Source organism: Bos taurus, chromosome 4, assembly GCF_002263795.3.
Source record: "Bos taurus isolate L1 Dominette 01449 registration number 42190680 breed Hereford chromosome 4, ARS-UCD2.0, whole genome shotgun sequence".
NCBI classification, from domain to species: Eukaryota; Metazoa; Chordata; class Mammalia; order Artiodactyla; family Bovidae; genus Bos; species Bos taurus.
The window spans coordinates 88,177,593-88,192,744 of NC_037331.1; the positions used below are offsets into that span (position 1 = coordinate 88,177,593).

The window sequence follows — 15,152 nt, forward strand, 5'->3', positions numbered from 1 at the left end:
AATACAAGCCACAGTTTCCTTAGAAAGCATTTCTGAGTTCCTGCTTGGAAGTAACCAAAACAAAGTCTCTCTGACCTGAGCAGAAAGGCACTGTTCCATGAGCACAGTGCTGCCACCTAATATTCACACTGTGGATATCAGATTCTGAATGTTCCAAGTGTCCACTCCTGGACACAGGAATTTCTGTTATCACTGGCACCATCTTTTCGCCCCTTTGATAATCCCAAGATCTCAATTCAAAGTCTAAAGTGGGATAAATATAAGTGACCTGGCCACAGTCACATATCAGCACCCTAGCTGCAAGGAAGGCCAGCAAAGCAACCAGACATTTGGCTTATTGAATGAAATGATGAGAGATATTATAAGATTAAATAAATATTTATTCAAGACCTAAGAACAGAACCTGAGATTTGATAGATTTTCCAAAATGGTAGTGAATACTATTTTACATCTTTATTTGATCATAAGATTTTTTAAAGATTTTTAAAGATTTTTTTTAAGGCAAGGACCACATCTTAGTCATTTTGTATTCTGGACACAGCATCTGATGCTCCATGAATGTTTGTTGAATTGCATTGCTTGCCCTTGAATAGAAACTGGGTCACTGCAATCACTTTTGTGTCTCAATTTATTTATAGGGATCTTTAAGACCTTTAAATAAAATGCACTTGGATATCAATATAAAAACTATAATAACCAGCTAATGTGTTTAAGTCTTTTTCCTCAAAATTATCACTAACAGAAAATTAAATCTCTCCACAGGTCTTCCAGAGTGATATTAAAGTGGAAGATAAGATTTTTATCTCATCATGAAACCATTATCTGAAGGACAGCTGAGGTTTTATGTTGTTCAAGCAATACATCTCATATCATGGCTATTCATACTTTTCATTCTGAAGTCTATCTCTTCCCTGAAACCTGCCCGACTTCCAGTTTATCAAAGAAAGCCCTTTATAGCTGCCTGGAATGCTCCAACAGATCAGTGTTTGATAAAATATAATATAAGGCTGAATTTGAAAATGTTTCAGGTGATTGGAAGTCCACTGGCCAGGGCCAGGGGGCAAAACGTTACTATATTTTATGTCAACAGGTTGGGATACTATCCATGGTATACACCCCAGGGAGTTCCCATTAACGGAGGTCTCCCCCAGAACATAAGTTTGCAGGTACATCTGGAAAAAGCCGACCAAGATATCAGGTATTACATCCCTTCTGAAGATTTCAGTGGACTTGCTGTTATAGACTGGGAATACTGGCGACCCCAGTGGGCCAGGAACTGGAACACAAAAGACATCTACAGACAGAAGTCAAGAAAGCTTATTTCTGAGACGCAAGAGAATGCATCAGCTGCTGATATTGAATATTTAGCCAAAGCAACCTTTGAAGAAAGTGCAAAAGCTTTCATGAAGGAAACCATTGAACTGGGGATTAAGAGCAGACCCAAAGGCCTTTGGGGGTACTATTTATATCCCGATTGTCACAATTATAATGTTTATGGCCCAAACTATACTGGGTCCTGCCCGGAAGAAGAAGTTTTGAGGAACAATGAGCTCTCTTGGCTCTGGAACATCAGTGCTGCTTTATATCCTTCTATTGGTGTCAGGAGGTCTCTCGGAGACAGCGAAAACGTCCTGCGTTTCTCGCAATTTCGGGTGCATGAATCTATGAGGATCTCTATCATGACATCCCGTGATCATGCCCTACCTGTGTTTGTCTACACAAGGCTGGGCTACAGAGACCAGCCTTTACTTTTTCTTTCTAAGGTAAGATGCCTCTTGCCAAAGGTAAGATATCTTCTTATTTCTGAAAGAGACAGTGCTTTGTTAATTATGTTCTTTTAAGGATTCTAGTAGTCCATTAGGAGCATAATTCCTCCTTTGAGTAGTCATCCACTCAGATCCTCCATTTATACATACTGAATTTGGATTATCTTATTTATTATTAGTCTTTCAAGGAACAAAGTATGTAGGGAAGGGGGTTAAAGTACAATATCAGTAACTACTTCTGCTCCCCGACTTTGATTGCTCTCTTGCAAAGATTATTGAAATGGTTGGGGGTGAACAGGTTGGAAAATCAGAGAGGATAGTGTCAAATGGAATAGTTTGTTCATATGTATGGAAGCAGAATTGTAGGCATTTCTGCTGCTGGCATCACCATTAAAAATCTTAAGAGAATAAAAGTATTTTCTTTTTAATGTACAATAGCAGGTTTGATAAAAGGCATAAGGGAGCCACAACAATATGAATACACTTAGAAATAGCTAAGATAGTAAATTTATGTTTTTCTTCATAAATAAAATTAAAAATAATTTTTAAGGGTATAAGGGAATTATGAATCTGCTAAAAGTAGGTAGCTGTATAGATTTATTCTTGAGTCTATGACCACAAGTCATGGAAAGTTGGTAAGAGTGGTATGAATTTCTGAATTCAATAATAAAGTCACTACTAGTAGATGGCTTTGTAACTCTAGGTTAAAACTTACAAATAGAAGTTTTGCTCTATTTACTCTACTCAAGTCATATATGTAGCCAAAGACCTCACACAAACTGTGTCACTTTTAAGATAGATGAAGCTAGCTAAACTTAAGTCGCTTCACTCCTATCCGACTCTTTTCAACCCTATGAACTGTAGCCTGCCAGGCTTCTCTGTCCATGGGATTCTCTAGGCAAAAGAATAAATTTCTCCAGGCATAAACTTTTTATGATGAGGCGGTTTGAGCCTAGTTCACCTTCACGTTTGCAGAATAGAGGTGTCTTTAGATATTGCTGTAAACTAGGGGTGGATCATTTTTCTTTTTCCTCCACCATTACGAGTTTCAATTCACCAGCATGTATTAAACTGTAAAGATGTTCTGGTATTAAGCATCCAAAGGAAGAGATTCAGAAAACACCCTAGTGAGGGCTCTATCATGACCAGTAGGTATCTGTGGAGCAGAGAGAGAGTAGAGCTTACTTCTCAGAAAGCAAAATGACACAAATCATCAGGATTTGGTAAACACTATGCCTCTGACACTGTTGATGAGATGAGTAAGGAAAAAAATTCTCTCTTGTAAACTGATCGTCATACTACCTAGAATAATCAGCAACAAGTGATTGAGAATGATAGGAAAAGTTCTAGAATTGAAAGTTGAACAACACCTTCTTATCTATGAAACTTCTTTTGCTTTTCAATGTTTGCCTCAAGCAAGTTCCTTTCTTTAGTGATAACACATTAAGTTTTGGAAGAAATAATAAACTTTAAAGGACAAAGTGTTCATTTTAAAAGATTAGATTAAACAACTGCTACATTCTGTGCATTCTGCAAGCGGATGGTAAGCTCCTTCTTGAATAACTACAGCCTCAGAGACATACTGTTCTAAGGGAATAAGGAACAACAGTTAGAGTCTCACCCCAAAACAATTTTCTTTTTGAGTCCCATGGTATCACTCTGTAAACTTTCTGGATGGCAAGCCATTTCCTCATGTTTGAAACCATCAAACCACCACTTTATTTCATCTTCCATAAAAATCTGCCCATAAATTATTACAAATCTGATATTCACTTATACCAAATTGTAAATACTAGTAATGACTTCCATTTCTGACTGTCTGAAGATATCTGAATTTTAGAATGTGTGTGTGCATGTGTACACAAATATAATTAGGATTAGAAAAACAACTTATCAATAAGTGGCAAATCTTTTATCTCTCCAGACCTCAGCACCTCACTGCTTAATCTACAAAATGGCATGATATTACCTGCCTTACCTACCTAGGAGAAACATAATGAAAAGTGAGAAAATAAAAATGAAAATATAAAGCATTAGAAAAATATATATGGTGTAGCCGCTCACTTTCTAATAAGTATCAGAGCCTTGAACTTGAAAGAGGAATATGTAAAAATGAAATTTCAGTCAGTAGCCATTATATGGGGGTTGTAAAATCCCATTTCACACAACAGATTGCCTAAACCACATATATAAATGCAATGTTGATATCACTTGAGCTGTGCTTTAAAAAAAAAATAACAAAAGGGATTTTCTTGGTTATTGATTTAAAGGTGTTTTTCCCGGGAATTAATTCCCTCTGGTAACACACAAAGGAAGCTCATTAGTGATGCTCCAGCTCCCCACAGTGGGCTCCTTACTTACATGCACTGCGGTAAAACTCGAGGGACTAAAACCCAAGTGTAAAGAATAAATCCGGGAAGGCGCCAAGATGGCGGAGGAGTAGGACGGGGAAAACACTTTCTCCCCCACAAATTCATCAAAAGAGCATTTAAACGTCGAGTAAATTCCACAAAACAACTTCTGAATGCCGGCAGAGGACATCAGGCACCCAGAAAAGCAACCCAACTCCTTGAAAGGAGGTAGGAAAAAATATTAAAGACAATAAAAGAGACAAAAGAGGGAGGGACGGAGTTCCGTCCCGGGAAGGGAGTCTTAAAAAGAGAGAAGTTTCCAAACACCAGGAAACCTTCTCACTGCCGAATCCGTGCCGAGCTTTGGAAGCACAGAGGGCAACCTAACAGGGAGAAAAAATAAATAAACAATTAAAACTCGCAGATTGCGAGCCCTACGGTAACTCCCCCAGCGGAGAAGCAGCGCAGACGCCTGCATCCGCCATTAGCAAGAGGGGGCTGGGCAGGGATGCGTGGCGCGGGCTGCATCGCTGAGAGTAAGAATCTGGCCTGAATACCCTGAGCACTATCTGAGCGAAATAATTTGGGCTAGCAAACCAGACTGTGGGATATCTACCATGCGAAAAGCCAGCCCTAACCTAAGACACCGCCAGCCCACGCACGGAACAAAGGACTAAACAGAGATAGCCGGCTGCAGACCTTCCCCCTCCGGTGACAGGCAGCCAGAGCCGGAAGGGGGCAATCGCAGCCCCAGAGAGACATTATCTATAAAACTGGCTTCTTTGCTAACTAAAACTTATTGGGGGTCTGGACGGTCAACATCTGCCTGAGAAGGTGCACCGGTTTTACACCCAGATAACCGAGTGGCGGGGAGGCGATAAGTCGCAGCATTGGCGCTCGCCAAACACCTCATCACCTGAGCTGCTCGGACCTGGGAAGAGCACAAAACGCAGGCCCAATTGAGTCTCCGCCTCTGAGGACTACCTGAGTGCCTGAACCTGAGCGGCTTGGACCTGGGAGGTGCATGCAACCCAGGGCCAGCCTCGGATTGTTCCCGGCGGAACAACCTAGAGCCCGAGCAGTGTGGGCAGGGAGGCTACACGCGCCGTGAGCGGGGGCAGACCCAGTGTGGCTGAGGCATTGCGAGCGCACGCCAGTGTCATTTGTTTGCAGCATCCCTCCCTCCCTCCCCACAGCGCGACTGAACAAAGAGAAGAAATACAGCTCCACCCACCAGAACACCAACACAAGCTTCCCTAACCAGGAAACCTTGACAAGCCACCTCTACATACCCACACACAGCGAGGAAACGCCACAATAAAGAGAACTCCACAAACTGCCAGAATACAGAAAGGACTCCCAAACTCAGCACTTTAAACAAGATGAAGAGACAGAGGAATACCCAGCAGATAAAGGAACAGGATAAATGCCCACCAAACCAAACAAAAGAGGAAGAGATAGGGAATCTACCTGATAAAGAATTCCAAATAATGATAGTGAAATTGATCCAAAATCTTGAAATTAAAATGGAATCACAGATAAATAGCCTGGAGACAAGGATTGAGAAGATGCAAGAAAGGTTTAACAAGGACCTAGAAGAAATAAAAAAGAGTCAATATATAATGAATAATGCAATAAATGAAATTAAAAACACTCTGGAGGCAACAAATAGTAGAATAACAGAGGCAGAAGATAGGATTAGTGAATTAGAAGATAGAATGGTAGAAATAAATGAATCAGAGAGGATAAAAGAAAAACGAATTAAAAGAAATGAGGACAATCTCAGAGACCTCCAGGACAATATTAAACGCTACAACATTCGAATCATAGGGGTTCCAGAAGAAGAAGACAAAAAGAAAGACCATGAGAAAATACTTGAGGAGATAATAGTTGAAAACTTCCCTAAAATGGGGAAGGAAATAATCACCCAAGTCCAAGAAACCCAGAGAGTCCCAAACAGGATAAACCCAAGGCGAAACACCCCAAGACACATATTAATCAAATTAACAAAGATCAAACACAAAGAACAAATATGAAAAGCAGCAAGGGAAAAACAACAAATAACACACAAGGGAATTCCCATAAGGATAACAGCTGATCTTTCAATAGAAACTCTTCAAGCCAGGAGGGAATGGCAAGACATACTTAAAATGATGAAAGAAAATAACCTACAGCCCAGATTATTGTACCCAGCAAGGATCTCATTCAAGTATGAAGGAGAAATCAAAAGCTTTTCAGACAAGCAAAAGCTGAGAGAATTCTGCACCACCAAACCAGCTCTCCAACAAATACTAAAGGATATTCTCTAGACAGGAAACACAAATATGGTGTATAAACTCGAACCCAAAACAATAAAGTAAATGGCAATGGGATCATACTTATCAGTAATTACCTTAAACATAAATGGGTTGAATGCCCCAACCAAAAGACAAAGACTGGGTGAATGGATACAAAAACAAGACCCCTACATATGTTGTCTACAAGAGACCCACCTCAAAACAGGGGACACATACAGACTGAAAGTGAAGGGCTGGAAAAAGATTTTTCATGCAAATAGGGACCAAAAGAAAGCAGGAGTCACAATACTCGTATCAGATAAATTAGACTTTAAAACAAAGGCTGTGAAAAGAGACAAAGAAGGTCACTACATAGTGATCAAAGGATCAATCCAAGAAGAAGATATAACAATTATAAATATATATCCACCCAACATGGGAGCACCGCAGTATGTAAGACAAATGCTAACAAGTATGAAAGGAGAAATTAACAACAACAACAAAAAGAATAAATCCTCTGTGTGCCCCTGCTTTCTATTTCCAAAACCTTGATTTGAGCAGAGAATCGTGGGTGGGGCATGGCAGCCCTACAACATGCTGGGACCTGAAAGATGTGTTGCTATTACGATGCTGTTCAGTTACTTCTCCTTTCGTGTGACATCACTCATGTGGCCCGGCTCTCAGGTGGTCCCAATTTACTCCTAGAGGCATCTTACTTGTGACTTCAACCACTGAGTTGTCCTTGGTTTTCTGGTCCCCTAAACATGGCTGTTATGTGATTATTCAGCACCCTGCTCTCCACTAGGTGACAGTGAGCTAATTTGGTCACTGAGAGGGTATGGCCTAAATATCTACCAATGACTCCTTACCTCCAGTTAACATGCTAGAAGACTTTCCATTTTGAATCCTTCCCAATAAACTCTCTTTGATAATGACTCAATGACACATTGGAAAGAAACCAACATTTCCTCCTAATATCAGCCTCAAAATGGGTAGCTTTTACCACGAACATCTGTAGTTCCCTAGTTACTGCATATGGGTCAACAACATATAAAGAAGAATAGTAAATTCTGTGTCTCCCCCCTCCCTCTGATGACAAAGCCTTAAACTAAAGGAATTTGTGGACAATTTCTTGTTTCCAGTTCAGCATGCAAGAAACTTGAAAGTTGCCACTTGGCCCTAATAAATAAAAGGCTAAACAAACTGAAAAAAAAAAATCAGCTCTTCTTAGAATAATAAGAGAAGTATGGACACACAGGGAAAATTGCTGCCTTCAAATTTGGAGAGACAGACAGGTAAATACAGAGAAACCCAGCTTACCAGATCAGAAACTCTTAAGCAGAAACCTCTGTGGGAACCACTGACAGAGTATGGAAAGCTGAACTGTAATTAGGAAACTGCTGGTGGCTCAGCAGCAACAAGACTGAGAGATTAAAAACTCCAGGGGCACCCAGCCATGGGGACTGGGGGAGCACACTTTCACCTGCAGGAGCTCACTAGGTCCTCCAGTGAATATTGGAGAAACCCTCCCCTCATGTATCTAATAGGTGAAGGAGAAAAGGAAGCATTTGAGTATTCCAGAGCATTCTGTTCTTCTGCACAAGGTCCACCCCCAGGAGAAACTGTTTAACCACAGCCAAATTGCTGAGGTTTTACCAGAACCTAACTGATCTGCAGAAAAGGAAATACTCAACTCCATCTGATTTTAGATTTCCACTTGGAAGAAGGAACATACCCATCTCTAGCCCCATCTAGCCAGCCTGTCCCATCTAACAGGCAGTGGGGGCAAAAACTGAGAAGCAGTTGTGAAGTCCAGAGGCAAAACCTCACTAAGACTGAGATCTAATCATAGGACTGTAAAGTCTTCCATTATGCCCACACCTTACTGGCATATTACTAAAGGTCTACTTATAGCAGCTACTCTTGATTCAGAGGGTAAAGAATCCACCTGCAGTCAGGAGACCTGGATTTGATTCCTGGATTGAGAAGATCCCCTGGAGAAGGAAATGGCAACCCACTTGAGTATTCTTGCCTGGAGAACCCACATGGACAGAGGAGCCTGGCGGGCTACAGTCCATGGTGTCCCAAAGAATCAGACAAAACTGAATGATTAACACTTTCACTTTTACCTAGTATGAGCTATCTACTTATGGAGAAAAATCAAATCATATCTAGCTATCAAGGAAACAATTACAAGACACAGGAAAGGGCAAAAACACAACTTGCAGAGACAGAGCAAACACCAGAGCTTGACTCAGATACAGCGGGGATGTTGGAATTATCAGACCAGGAATTTAAAACAATTATGATTAATATGCTAAGGGCTCTAATGGATGAAGCAGAACGAATGCAAAAACAGACAACATAAGCTACATAAGAGAGATGGAAGTTCCAAGAAAGAAGCAAAAAGAAATGCTAGCAATCAAAAACACTGTAACAGAAAGGAAGGATATCTTTGACGGCTTTATTATTAGACTAGACACAGCTGAAGAAAGAATCTCTGGCCTTGGAGATATCTCAGTAGAAGCCTCCAAAACTGAAAAAGCAGAGAGAGCAAAGACAGAAAAAAACAAAACAAAACAAAACAAAACACAACAGAACAGAATATCTAAGAACTGTGAGAGAGCTAAGGTGTAACATACCCATTACAGGAAATCATGGGAGACTGTTAGGGGATTTTGCCCCTCTAATCATGATATGTGACTATGACATCTCTATATTCAAGAAAGTTTCAAAGTGAGTGGAGGGAGAAGCTCTGCTCCTTTAGGTCTTTGTTAAAAGAAGAAATGGACCTGGACCCAGCAGAGTCCTCATTCTGGGCTCTGCATCACTTACTCCTCCTCTTTCCAATATTTCTCAAATCATAGATAATTCTCAAAACCATTTCACTTACACTATCTCATTTGAACCTCACAAAAACTCCTCCCCTTCCTGTCATGTCATCTCTGATCTGTTCAGCAGACATTGTGGTCCTGGGAAATGGAAAGAGATGTGCACCTGAAAACAAATTAAACCAAAATTACCAGAAAATTGCCCAGGAAAAAATTTTTTTTTGAAAACTGAGATTGTAAAATCTTTCATTTGGTGGACTATAAAAGTGCAGGTAAGGAGACATCTCTCTCAGCTATTGATATTAATATAAAATGCCTAAGATAAAACACCATTTAAAAGTTCTGCTTTTAATTTCTACAGATTGCCCAATTATATTTCCAGCACATAACTGATGGAAATTAATCCTTGAAGTAGAAGGTTAATGCTTAGCATTCAGAAGAATGAGAGAATATATTATAACATAGCAAACTTATTTAGAAAATCAACTGCAGAAACTTAATTTAGGAAGCCAACTGTACACACTCAAGTTTTAATTTCCCTCTGAAATTACCTAGATTCATATTAATCTTTAAACACTAAAACAGTAATCCTTTAGGATTACAAAACCAAAACTCTCTCTGCTGAAATTTTGTTTTAATCTATCTTAACCATATTGAGAAAAATCCCAGTGGCCTTACCTTGACTGGATGAATCATAAATAAATCCATTAATCAGGTACAAATAATTAAATACAAATAATTTCAGGGACCAAATATAAGCGCCAGATCAAATCAGATCCTGCGGATCTATAACACTGTGTTCCTTTGCCTAGACAGGGAATCTAAATGACACAAAACCCCTCCAATAGAAAAGAAAAAAGAAAAAAAAAAAAACAAACCCAACTCTCCCCACCCTCCACCCCAGGCCACTGCAGAAGCAAAGTTTTCAGGAGAGTTGCAAACTGAAAAGGGAACTTGGCTGAGATGACTGCAAGGCATTCCTCACATTTAGAGAAGGAAAACTTTGGATTCTGTTGCCAGGTCATAGACTTATTGTTGATTTGTGTGTGTGTGGCCCTGGTCAACTTTGATGGAAAGTACTAGTTGCTCAGTTGTATTCAAGTCTTTGAGACCCCATGTGCTGTAGCTCTCCAGGTTCCTCTGTTCATGTAACTTGATTAAACAACTTTTAATGGCTATTTACATTTACATGTAATGGATTGTTTGTTTTGGATTTACATGTCTTAAAAATAATATCCTGTTTGGCAAAATATGTTTTAAAAACATATGTTTAATATGTTTTCTGTATGATTATAGAGTATAATTTCTGAGCCCTGGTTCATTTATTTATAACATTTGCATTACTCTAAGAAGTTGGAGAATAGGGTCATCCTATTTTATTGAATTTAGCTTCCAATCCTAATTCCTGGCATGTTGTTTTATATTTAAATGAATAATGAACTCTATTGTCTTCAATCTAGCAAGATCTAATCAGTACTATTGGAGAAAGTGCTGCCTTGGGAGCTGCGGGCATTGTTATTTGGGGAGACATGAATTTGACTTCATCTAAGGTAAGATAGTACCTTAGGGGTGTAGTTACTATTATTTAAATTCTTGCTCTGTCCTCCAATAAAACTTTAATCAGATCTCTCAGGTCTCCCATAGTAAACCTGTTTTATGATTAAAGTCCAATTTAGCACCTGATATATAGAAGGTGCAATAAAGGGGAAATTTTGCTAAGATATTAATCATAATACTGACCATTGTTGAATACTTACTATATGGAAAGTTATGACCAACCTCGATTGCATATTCAAAGCAGAGATATTACTTTCCCAACAAAGGTCCATCTAGTCAAGGCTATGGTTTTTCCAGTAGTCATGTATGGATGTGAGAGTTGGACTGTGAAGAAAGCTGAGTGCCAAAGAATTGATTCTTTTGAACTGTGGTGTTGGAGAAGACTCTTGAGAGTCCCTTGGACTGCAAGAAGATCCAACCAGTCCATTCTAAAGGAGACCCGTCCCAGGTGTTCATTGGAAGGACTGATGCTGAGGCTGAAAGTCCAATACTTTGGCCACCTCATGCGAAGAGTTGACTCATTGGAAAAGACCCTGATGTTGGGAGGGATTGGCGGCAGGAGGAGAAGGGGACAACAGAGGATGAGATGGCTGGATGGCATCACCGACTCGATGCACATGAGTTTGGGTGAACTCCAGGAGTTGGTGATGGACAGGGAGGCCTGGCATGATGCAATTCATGGGGTTGCAAAGAGTGGGACATGACTGAGCAACTGAACTGAACTGAACTGAGGATTGTACTAAGTGCTTTTTTGTTTTGGATTTGCTCACTAATCATAAAACCCTAATGAGGTAGGGACTAGCATCCTCATTTATAGATGAGGAAATGGAAGGAAATCTAACTATAAGAGCTACTTAGGCTTGCTAACGGTGAAGCTGCCACTAACCACAAATGGTACAACTCTGGAGCCCTTACGTTTAGCCATTATATAAAATGTGTGATAGCGTATTTTGAAAAATGGAATCAGATAGTAATTTTTAACATCTACACTGAACCTATTTTTCTTCTTTGGAGAAATTAGCTGAAAATTAATAGTATTTAAAGTAAGGTGTATGTTTTTTTTTCAAATTTCTTCCAGCTCAAATACTATCTACTCTGTCTCTCTAGTTTTCTCCAGTCCACAGTAATTGCAATCTCTTCTGTATTTCCAAATGCTGTCTGTTCATATCTCTATAGTGTAATACATTTTGCTTTGAATTATACTATTTGTTTCCTCAATGATTTTATTAAATTGAATTTTTGCAAGTTCATGGTGATTTGATATTTTTTAAATTTCACATGCTCAAGTTGTTGCTCCTAAGATGCTGCTCATGAAACTATTTGTGACCATATAAAGTTTAAGTCTCCTCTGTCCACCTATGAGAATTAGGTAGACACTGAGAGGATCAGTATCTGACTCTCCAGCTGTGATATTTCCCCTCCAGTCCATGCAGTTCCTGAAAAGATGGTCATCAGGAAGCTGGGTACACAACCAGGTGGCCTCCATTTGGAACACACAATAGGAAGAATGCACAAATGACCCAGTCAGCCTTCTAGGCATCCCTGTCTTTGAATTATGCAGAGGTGGCTTGATCCCAGGGCGTTAGATATTACAGCATAACTAACAGGAAAATCCGGAAGGCTCAGGTTGACAGTCAACAATAATTTGGTAGAACAGGAGGATTCAGGTTCTAACACAACGCTGAAGGGTACACACACCTGAAAGGTGGCTAGAAGACAGAACTCTGGCATGATTTCTAAATTTCGGCTTGTTCCTCTTTTTTTCACACTGCTTAACTTGGGATCTAGGAGGAAGAAGAAACAAGGATGTAAATTTTAAGAAGGCATGGTCACGTATGCTGATGCTGGGGCCCATTTCCAAGCTCAGTTAGTCTACCGTAACCTGATGTCCATCTCCTGTCGTGACCATCTCTCACGTTTTCAGGTCTGGGTCCCCTGTGTTACAGCACCTGAGCCTAAGACTTCACAGGCAGGAACCAAGCCATTAAGTTTCAATCCAGTTCAAAGAGCTGCCTTGTGGGTCTAGATGCACCCACCCTACCAGTACTAGAAAAAACACTAAATCCCATTTGTTTCTACATTTCTAGGGCAACTGTACAAAGGTGAAGCAGTTTGTGAGTTCTGATTTAGGGAGCTACATAGTCAATGTGACCAGAGCCGCTGAGGTGTGCAGCCTTCATGTCTGCAGGAATAACGGGAGATGCATAAGGAAGGTATGGAAAATGCCTGATTATCTTCACCTGAACCCTGCGAGTTACCACATAGAGGCCTCTGAGGATGGAGAATTTACTGTGAAAGGCAGAGCATCTGATACAGACCTGGCAGTGCTGGCGGAGAGATTCTCCTGTCATTGTTATCAGGGATACCAAGGGGCTGACTGCAGGGAAATGAAGACGGCTGATGGCTGCTCTGGGCCTTCCTCTTTTTCGGGCTCACTACTCACACTGTGTCTGCTGGTTTCCACAGGTTATCAGAGCCGTCAGTGGTGAGATAATTGAGCTTAAAGGGAATTGTGTGGCCTCTAGAGTCATCACTTAGGGAAGAGATGAAACTTGTGAGTTTTTTTCTCACATGAAATCCATTGAGAGGCACTATAAGTAGACATGTGTGTCACTTGATATAAACAGGAAACATTGCATTCTTTGGCTCCAATTTGGCTAAGAAGCCAGACCCAGGAGTAAAACCAATGCACTCTTCTTCCTTACTGGAATGTTTAAGCTATATTTAACCCAGAACTAATATATTTTAGTCTTCACATGAATATAGATACATAAAAGTGTACACATAAATACTAAATTATTGAGTTCAAAGACTGGTTTTCCAGCTAGCAATTTACTTAAGTATATATTACTAAGCAATTATCTGCTTTAACAAATGGGGTCACCTCAGGGTGTGACCTGGTCATCTGGTCCATTGAAGAGGATCAAATGCAGAATTCCCATTCAAGCCTATGTTTAAACTTCTTCCAGCTTCTTCTCCTTGCCCGGGCCCAGTGAATGCAGAACCAGTGACTGATGTAACTTCTTAGAAGGGCACGGGAACTGAGGCAAGGGGAGCTGTAGTCAACTCCCTGTGAAGACATCTATGCCATTGTGGTGCCTCTCTCACCCACCATGACCCTCCCTCATAGCCGCTGGTCATGTAAATACAGTGGAAGACTTCAGGATAGTATTCATGCTTGCCTAGGCTGACATTGCTCTAGATGTAGAAACTGGAGCCATGCTAGTAACCCAAAATCATTAATAAAAAATATTTTAGTAAACAACATTTAAGGGACCCAGAAGTGCAGTTGTGAAGGGATCCTACTAAGAAATATTCAATATTTTGGCCCCCATATGTAAGTTTAGAGTAGTGATTTTCGAATCAGTTTAATTTTGATTTGAATCACTGTTTCACTATCCTTCTGGCCTTGTAACTCTGGGCAGGTTACTCATAGTCCTTTTTCATCTGAAATTTGTTAATATAATTCCTAACTCAGTGAATTGTTCTGAAGAATAAGTGGGATAACACATCCCATGCATACTTCAGCTATTAATACATGTTGCTGATCTTCAGTTATCTTTCTTGATCACCAAAGTAATGGAAACACATCAGAAAAAGCAGAGTCTTGGGCAATTTTGTCTTTCTGATGTTATGTTCTATATATAATCACTTATGCATGTGTTCTCTTGAAAGGCCTGTTTCAGTTGATAGGATTTCCTTTTTGGAGATGATCTACTTGGAAGGTAAACTCAAGAAGGTATGATGCTATTATGGAAGGCGTGAGAGTTGATTCACCGTTCGCCTCTGCCTCTGTTGTTTTTCTGTGAAAGATGATACAGGTGTGCCCTTTTCAACTCTGTGTCCCTGCTTGTCAGGGGTTACTGACATTGTGACACTGTGAAGGTCTAATTTCTAAATGTAAAATACAATCAAATCAAAATAAAAAATTTTATAATACCACTAAAGACAGGTAGCATCATGTAGGTTAACTTTAAAAAATTTTTCATTTTGTAATTTTCATATCAGAGACATGAAACCTTATAGAAAATTTGTAACTAAAAGAAATGATGGAAATCACCAATAATCACTATAATATATACTGGTAACTTTTGGTATATTTCCTCCTAACCTTTCTTCTAAAAATGCTTTTTTAAACATGATTGTAAATAAAAATACATGCATACCTTTGCATCTTGTGTTTTTCATTTATCTATACATTACAGTTTTCATGCTAATTCATAGTCTTAATAAATATTATTTAAATTATTTTAAGGTCATATCTGGATATAGCAATTTTCCTTAAATTTTGATTTTTAAATATCAAACATTTACTATTTATTCCTTTCATCACTTCATGGCAAATAGATGGGGAAACAATGGAAACAGTGA

At 39.6% G+C, this 15,152-nt stretch overlaps 1 protein-coding gene across 1 annotated transcript; it reads left to right on the forward strand.

Moving 5' to 3' along the window:
* Positions 1-598: 598 nt before the first annotated feature.
* Positions 599-14,944, forward strand: HYAL4 (hyaluronidase 4). Its single transcript, XM_003585994.5, has 3 exons — positions 599-1,763; positions 10,685-10,774; positions 12,869-14,944. Exons 1-3 carry the CDS (start codon positions 810-812, stop codon positions 13,268-13,270), a joined length of 1,446 nt encoding a protein of 481 aa, XP_003586042.1. The 5' UTR covers positions 599-809; the 3' UTR covers positions 13,271-14,944.
* Positions 14,945-15,152: the final 208 nt, after the last annotated feature.